Source organism: Zerene cesonia, chromosome 26, assembly GCF_012273895.1.
Source record: "Zerene cesonia ecotype Mississippi chromosome 26, Zerene_cesonia_1.1, whole genome shotgun sequence".
In the NCBI taxonomy this organism is placed as follows: Eukaryota; Metazoa; Arthropoda; class Insecta; order Lepidoptera; family Pieridae; genus Zerene; species Zerene cesonia.
The window spans coordinates 1,656,142-1,665,478 of NC_052127.1; the positions used below are offsets into that span (position 1 = coordinate 1,656,142).

The following is a 9,337-nucleotide window of genomic DNA, read 5'->3' on the forward strand; positions in this document are numbered from 1 at the left end:
CACGCCTAGAAGTCTCGAGCAAAAGTGACACGCGTGCGCCACCGCTTGGCTCGGTAGCTTCACTCGGTGTTGCCAACACTCATATGTATTTTGCTTATTACCTGTGTTATATTGCTCATGTCCAGATCTGGATCGGACTACATAGATCTTCTCCGGATTCTGGGAACCTGGTAGCTTGGCGTGGATAACTTGCTGATTCTTTGCAGCCTTCATACATGTAGCCGTTGTTAGAACCGCGTTTCTTCCAATGAGAATGCCGCCGCAAAACAGACCTGAGTCGCCGGCCTTTACACCATTGGTTCTGATTATCAAATATGCATTAGTACCATGATTGTATAATGTACTAGCAACTTCGCTTCCTATCGAAGGTTTAAAGGGTTGTAGGTTAGTATTAAAAAATCATACGGATATGTGATGATTCAGCGGGCGTCCAGATACAAAATCCGTTGCATAAAAACGTTCCGTTGCGACATAAAAACCAAAACATTTTTTGGGACGACGGACGGTTAATGTAATAGTTTTTTGATATAATTATTTATTCATTGCTGTTATTATATTATATGTAAAAGTCAAGTCGCAAGTCGTAGGTACTTTAACGTGGAATCCAGTGTTTCAGGAACTTCCTCCGAATCTTATACTGATGTAGGCACCATTTAAGCGTCATTACTTATACATTTGTATTTTATACAACTGTTTGATTTTCTTCGATTTCGTCAACAACCTCAATAATACTACAATTACAACATAATGTATTTAAACTACTTTATGTTAAATTAGCTGTTCGCCCGGGATACATATATAGGATACGTCACTCAGCGAAGTTGCAGCTTTCTAATGGTGAAAGAAGTTTTAAAATCGGTCCAGTAGTTTTTGAGTTTGCCATTACAAACAAACAAAGAAACAAAAATACAAATTCTTCCTCTATAACATTAGTGTTGAAGTGTAGATATAGAAGCGAACTACTAAGGCCTCTTGGAACAAAACAGGGCTATGCAAAGGGGGTGTTCGATGGATTGGTATGTTGGGTCGATGGAAAACTATAGGTTGTCTTGTCTTTCAATTAGAAATATAATTACTAATAATAAAGGTACTTACTTATATAAAGAGACGCACCAAGGACATATATCCTTTTTCACTGTTAGACATTCTGAAAATAGAATTGATATTCTTATAAGGATTGCGGTTAACTCATTTTTAGGCAAGCCATACACGCTACGGTCTGCCGGAAAGGTCCACCTGAGCAAGTATGCCTGCGCAGGTAGACCGGAATGTGTGTGGGAATAGACCTGTGCAGTTTTTTGAGCCTGCGCAGGCGACCGGCGCAAGATCGAAAATCAATTCTTTCGAGTGACGCCGTACGGTGTACCTCATTATGCGTCATCGTCCTCATTCGATGCCATCGCAAAAAGAACTGAAGACCGCTCCGGTACACCGGAATTTCCCCATACACGCTACCAATGTTTGGTTAACCTGCACAGGCATAGCTGCACAGATGACCTCTACGGTAGACCGTAGCGTGTATGGCTTGCCTAAGATGCAGAACTTAAAATTATCTACTCATTTATATTTCTTCTGTGCACGTTTGACATTGACCTCCTCCTTAACTGCTGGATCGATTTTAATGTATTTGATTTGTCAAACTCAAAATCAAAATCCGTTCAGTAGTTTTTGCGTGATTCTCATTCGAGATACAGAGAGTCAGACAAAAAGATTTAAATTGAATTTATTACTTCAGTATCGACAATAAAACGCCCCACAAAAAATGTTCTAAATATCTTCAATGCGCAGCATTTGACCGCAACCATTTTTATTATAGCAAGATTACACCCCATTTCTTACCTTCATCGGTATTCTTCGGATGAGTTATTGAACCCTCATCCACCTTCGACACATTACTTATGCAACACCACTCTCTTTCAGGACACGGCCCCTTCGACCTGAAACATCATCATAAATTATCATCATAGTTTTTATAAAAGTCAATGATGTCTATATAGATTATTATCAGATTATTGTTATGGAAATAATTGTATATTATTACGACTGTCATAAATTTAAACATAAAATAATATCCGGAGGCCCATATACTTTTCCTTGACCTTCCCTGTCCGATTCTTTACTCTTCTCATCAATCCTTTCTTAATCCCTTTCCAATTTTAAGTCAGCAATCCATTTGTAGAGGCGTATGAATGCAGTTTTATTTCTTTTCAAGTATAATTAATTGTTATGTGCAATTTGAAAATGCCACCTGGACTTTAAATAATTAGGTCCATATTGTACAGATTGGAATTTTGTTTTGCCATGCGGAATATTGATATCACACTAATATTATAAGTGTGAAAGTTTGTTTGTTTTTATGTTTGTCCGTCAATCACGCTAATACTACTGGACGGATTCTGTATACAGACAGGGAATGAGCTGACTTGGGTGATAGGATACTTTTTATTTCGATTAAATGCTCCCTGGGGGTAAAAGGAATCTTGATATCCGGGCGGAGCCGGGACGAGCGTCTTTTATATTTAAATAATACAGTAGGTACCTTAAATCGTTGTCAATCAAATTGCCTCCTTCTAAGAAGTTGTGTGCGTTATCACAGAGCGTATGACTCACACATATTCCCGTTTGGTTTTTATAAACACACGACTTATTTCCATTTCCTGGAAGGAAAATATATTACACGATTAATAATAAAAAAATACACTAATAAGAATTTTCAAAATCCATAGCATTTTGTGACAAACGCAAGAAAATAGTCAAATTGAGTACCTCCTCTTTTGAAGTCAGTAAAGAACGATAATTAATTAATCAGATATCCATATTATTAGAGTCAGAATATTTATATAAAGTTCATTGTACCCTTGTATGGTATTGGGGTATGGGGCAGACGCAATATACCTGTTTCCTGCCTAACTAAGACATTTTTAATCCTCGCAGGAAATAGAATCCTCGATACCGGGGACATACATACTTTATTTAAATTCTAGCGATAAGAATACAGGTGATAGTTGAGTTACCTATGGTACTATTATAATAAGTCATTTCCAAATGACTTCTAATGGTAATAGGTTGCAAGGTAATTTCAAAAATATACGAAGTTCTGAAAGTGGTGGTCAATCACATTTCAGCACGAATTGGGTCAGCTCGCAATGAACGTGGACGTAGGGCCTCTGTAAATGACCTAATGCCTGCAAATGGCGGAGGTAGCGCTTACCATTCGGCAATTCGCCTGGAAGAAATCACTCTAAAGTGATACGACCGCCCCGTTATACATTATCTTTAACTATTGTTTACATTTTCTTTTTATTCTTCTTTCTATTACTAATGTATAATAAAAGTATTAAAATAAATAAAATAAATAATCTACAAAACTTACGAGTTGGGTCTAAATCAATGACCCTCCGAGTAGTCGATGTTACTATATTTTGAGTCACTACTAAAGAACATCCCAACACCGTCCATAATAAGATATCGTAAATCGCCATCTATAAATATAAAAATAACACATATAGGTTAGAGTATACCTAAGGAACATATTGAATCCAGGATCTCCAAATCTTTCAGGATAATAAGATAAAGCAGTACGTTTATTATATCGTTTATTATATCCTTAATCAGTGTATAGAGTTTGAATTAAATCTGTACGTTTAAAGTAGGACAAAATCAAGGGAGTTGATTCCATACAAACATACGGATGAAGCTAATAGAATTATATTAAAAATCGTTAAAGGCACAAAATGTGAAAATCTGTCATGCCTGGGAGAGTTTGGTTAAAAACACTGTCACTGATTAGATGAGATTTTTATAACAAGCATGATTATAGAAATACAAGCGGTCTGCCCCGCTTCGTCCAGTGTTAACGCACATCACCAAGAGTGCAAGAAATTTTGAAACCGCTGCAGTAGTCCTAATATTAGCGCGTTCAAACGAACAAATCTTCAGCTTATATATTATTAGGTATGTATTACAAAAAATGCATAATATATAAAAACAGATAAACTCACAAACAATTGATTATAATATTCCTTTTGCATTCAAAACTTGTTTATTTTGTATGGCACATGCATTAAAATTCAAGGTCCGGGGGGTTTCCGTCACAAGAGCAATATCGAAATCAGACTGTTATTTAATATACTATATCAAGTCTCAATAAATTTTCCCGTAAAGCGTTATACCATAATATAAAATGTCACTTATGAAATTTCAAAAGACATTAATAGAACACATATTTGAAACGGTTGTATACGATATTCGACGGATAACTTTAAGCCAAGTATAACTCTTACCATGTTTAATGTCTAACACGACCTTCTCTCGTGAGATCGCAAACCAAACTACCTAGATTCAACTCGATTTCAATAAAAACAACTGGCAAGTATACTTGTATTATAGGTCTAACTCGTGTCAGGGCTGTCAATATTCGTAAAATGATAAAACAACACATATAATGACAATGTGCATTATTTTATCTGTCGTCACTGGTCCAGCATGGTGGAATATGGCCTTAAGCGGCATGGGAGGACTGTTTCTGCAATGGAAACAAATGTGGGTTGATAATGATGATGTATAAATTTCTACTTATATTCTTTAAATCGTAGACTTCGGCTTTGAATAACCATAAAAATTGAAAGTAGAGAAGCTGTACGCCCGTGTCATTCATCGAAATAATAAACAATCCTATTTTTTAAGTTGAAACAAACTGCACATAGTGTGTAGATTTGAATAAAATCAGTTGAACAGTTAGGTGGTCGCGGTCAAATAACGTGACATGTCATTAATATATACATATTAAGATGACTTCGCCCGTGATAGCCCTATCCTACTAATTATAGAAATGCGAAAGTTTCTAAGGATGTGTGTGTGTTTATTACTCTTTCACGCAAAAACTACTGAACAGATTGCAATTAAATTTGGTACGTAGGTAGCTGGACAACTAGAATAATCTTTTTATCCCGATATTCCTACGGGATACGGACGCAGCTAGTAAATCATATACTGCAATTTGGTATGTGTATAGTATATCACTACACTACTTAGAGAATAACCCTATATCGTGACAAACTCACAAACTCAACCATAATACACATATCCATATTTTGTTAATCCTAAATCAATAAGCTCACAAATATAATAAATATACATAAAATCGAAAGGTCACTCACTCATCACGAAATCTCAAAAACGGCTGAACGTATTAAGGTGAAATTTTGTAAGGAATTAGTACATGCGAACGAAGAACGTATTTACTGATAGGGCTGCATTAATGGTATTTAGGGCTATCACAAGTTTGAACGTAAGACCAACATATTTTTTCTAGAATTTGTAAATGAATAGAGTTGATAATTATAGAGCCCACTTAAAACGCTATCCGCTATATATCCTTTTGTCTGTCTGTCTGTCCATCCGTCTATCAATGTTTTATCTCAAAAACCGCGATAGTTGGACAGTTGAAAGTTTACCACGCAGGCGAAGCTGCGGGCAACAGCATACACAACATTATCTTATTCTAGACTTCAGTCGCATATAATATATGCAATTATTATGTACCTCTTTAAGGAATGATTAAACACAGATTTATATACATATATATATATATATATATATATATATATATATATATATATATATATATATATATATATATATATATATATATATATATATATATATATATATATATATATATATATATATATATATATATATATATATATAAGTTTATAATCTTTACGTTATAATTGCCAAATTGAAGCATATGATTTATGTATACTTTTTCCTTGTCTCATTTGATTATTAAGGAAAAATAATTAAAAAACATTAAGTAAAATACATGCATTGTAAGTTCATTGGGTCACATCTAATAATAAACTAGCTGCGTTCTGTGGTTACACCCGTGCAAATGCTTTTTTGCATTTTGAATACCTTGTGACGTCGGGTGCACGGGTCAAAAGGTCGTAGGTGATAGGATACTTAGACATCCTACTAATATTATAAATGCGAAAGTTTGTGAGGATGTGTGTGTGTTTGTTACTCTTTCACGCAAAAAGTACTGAATCGATTGCAATGAAATTTAGTACGTAGACAGCTGGACAACTGGAATAACATATAGGCAACTTTTTATCCCGATATTCCTACGGGATACGGACTTATTAAACCGCGGGGCGCAGCTCGTTTATACTATTAGTGTGATAGTGTTTATAAGCATATCCTTAATGAAGAGACACAATAATTGATTGTTGTGTTCGCTCGTATCAAAGGCCGCGTTCTATCAATATATTTTAATTACATACATGTGCCGTGATTCCCATATTCGCGGGGGTTTAACCGATATATAAGATATTTGATGCTTTCTCTCATCCAACTCTATGAAAGATAAATTCATAAACCGGTCTTGTGACTCTTGGATAATCATATTAATATTATAAATGCGAAAGTTTGTAATGATGTGTGTGTGTGTTTGTTGCTCTTTCACGCAAAAACTATTGAACCAATTGCAATCAAATTTGGCATGTAGATAGCTGGACGTATGGAATAACATATTGGTAACTTTTTTCCCTATATTCCTACGGGATACGGACTTACGCGGACGAAACCGCGCTGCGCAGCTAGTATCGAAGTAAATTATAGAAAAATTATTTCCTTTTCAGTGCAAACTGGTACCTAATCATCACACTTCACACTAACATTATAAATGTGAAAATTTGTGTGTATGGATGTTTGTCCGTCAATCACGCTGAAACTATAGAACGGGTGATGATATATATATTTCTTGTGTATTCCTGCACTAAATGAAACACAAACTTGCATAATTTGTTTATTTTGCACTCGATGATAAGGAATGTTAATTAGGTGCATACGAGGAAATATTATATTAATAAATCAATATTTTATAGCTTTTCCTACACATATCACGATGATTCATACATAATTATTTTAGTTTTCTCATAATAAGTATCATGATTTAATATATGTTTCTTAGTGTTATTAATATGAAGAGTTGATCTAACATTATATTTTGAGAAATTTTGAAAGAATAGAAAAAAAAATTGCCTAACCGTTGCTACGGTAAAAACGCGGGTTCGAATCCCGCCTCGTGATCAAATTTTTTCTATTCTTTCAAAATTTTTCATTTATAAAGCATTTCAATGCTTTAAAACTAAAAATTAAATTTAACAATATAGTGTCTCTGATCCATTAGGAACCATTAACCCAAATTTAATAATTCAAGCTTCTTTGCTAATGTTTAGTGAGTTATTAAGTCCAATTTCCCTGACATAGTGAATAAAATCAACTCAAGTTTTTTTCTAGGAATCAAATAAACATGCAACTAATCCTACCAATATTATAAATGCGAAAGTTGGTAAGGTTGTGTGAGTTTGTTGCTCATTCACACAAAAACTACTGAATCGTTTGCGATGAAATTTGGTACGTAGACAGCTGGACAACTGGAATAACATATAGGCAACTTTTTATCTTGATATTCCTACGGGATACGGACGGCGGCGACGGCGGGTGAAACCGCGGGGCGCAGCTAGTATTATATATTTATGAAACGTCTATCCAAAAATATTATTTTATAATAAGCAGCGGCTTCACACGCGTTATATATATATAAACCTTCCCCTTAAATCACTCTATTAAAAAAACCGCATTCAAATTCGTTGCGTAGTTTTAAAGATTTAAGTATACAAAGGGACACAGGGACATAGGGGTATAGGCACATAGAGACTGAGAAAGTGACTTTATTTTATACTATGTAGTGATGTACGAGTTTTAGACTTCTTAAACGTTTATTGAGAATATTGCATATCAGGGTCAAAGGTCTAACTGTGAACACTGGATATAGTTAACAAATATAACATCATATATATCGTTGATTTTAGAAAGAGAACATTTATTTTACACCCCCAAAACACAACGCACACAAATTAATTTTTTGTACCGAGGCTTTACTGAAACATAAATAACCAATACAAGTACGACTAAACCAAACAATTAGGAGACTATTCTATGATCATATGATTGTCTAAAATAAAATAACAGGCGTATAAAATTTACAAGCGACGCTGCGACGCTTGCACGATTCTTGTAAAATTATAACCAACTAGCTGCGCCCCGCTGTTTTACCCGCGTTAGTCCGGACCTCATAGGATATCGGGATAAAAAATTGCCTATATATTATTCCAGTTGTCCAAGTGTCTACGTACCAAATTTAATTGCCATCGGTTCAGTAGTTTTTGCGTGAAAGAGCAACAAACACACACACACATCCTTACAAACTTTCGCATTTATAATATTAGTAGGAAGGATTATGGAATGGTATTAGAAAATCTATATTTAGTCCCCCACTAACTTAGATAGGTTCTTATCCCAATATTCTGCATACAATTTCCTTATCAATCTCATAATTACAAAAAATACATAGAAAGAAAGAAAGAAAAACATTTATTTTGACACAGACAAACACACACACAGCAGATCAAACAGAAAAAACAGAAGCATACAATAAAAAAATAAGAGGAAAAAAAATTTACACTATATACAATCTATATATACAATCTAGTGGATTAGGAATATCGAAAATATATGCCTCAGCGAAGTTAGCGCCCACAAATTTTAATTTCTATTAATGAGTTAATCAAATGTCATAGATCATTTTTAATTTTTAATTAATTTATTGGAGTATCAGTATATAAATTATAAACACCATACATTGTTCGAGTGTGTAATTAAATCCCATGATATGTTAGTATAATTTATTTTAGTTCTTATGAGATAGAGGATAGTTATTTTTAATACCCTGACGTAAATGGCTACTAGAAATCCCTACTTGTAAAATTAGAAATGTGAATGTAGCTCTGTTTGTCGGCCTGTCTCTGTATCTATATAAAATTTGGTACAGACATAGATTATTCCTGTTATTTTAAGGATTGTCTGGTAGAGATAGCTGCCTAACGATAACGCCTTTGCTTACTTCTAATGTAATGCTTGCTTTTTTGTTCTTATTATCAATAGAGAATTTAATTTCATTTCATTTCCTTTTCATTTATTGCCTGGATAAGCTAGACTACTTTTCACCCGGATGCCACGAGACGCCGCGGGCATCAGCTAGTAGGCTATATTATATTTTGTTTTTATCCCGGTTCAGCCCGTGGTTACGAATTTTAATGCTATTCCATTTTTTGTTTCTTTGTAATATTTTATTGTACGAAACAGTTAAGCTTATACAAAATAATGGCACAATGATCTTTCGTACAAAAGGCGGCCTTATTGCTAGACAGCAATCTCTGCCAGGATCAATAAAGAAATAAAATACATATATTTTACATAAATACCATAT

The 9,337-nt window shown here is 34.2% G+C and overlaps 1 protein-coding gene across 1 annotated transcript in view; it reads right to left on the bottom strand.

Annotated features, from left to right (window-relative positions):
* LOC119837119 overlaps window positions 1-4,351 on the bottom strand; it is a 7,302-nt gene extending 2,951 nt beyond the window's left edge. Inside the window, exons 1-6 of the mRNA XM_038362624.1 lie at window positions 4,284-4,351; window positions 3,374-3,482; window positions 2,540-2,657; window positions 1,840-1,937; window positions 1,096-1,147; window positions 102-301 (exon numbers count right to left, since the gene is read on the bottom strand). Of these exons, the coding sequence (XP_038218552.1) occupies window positions 102-301; window positions 1,096-1,147; window positions 1,840-1,937; window positions 2,540-2,657; window positions 3,374-3,482; window positions 4,284-4,286 (580 nt within the window). The 5' untranslated portion in view covers window positions 4,287-4,351. The remainder of the gene's footprint in view (window positions 1-101; window positions 302-1,095; window positions 1,148-1,839; window positions 1,938-2,539; window positions 2,658-3,373; window positions 3,483-4,283) is intronic.
* Window positions 4,352-9,337: the final 4,986 nt, after the last annotated feature.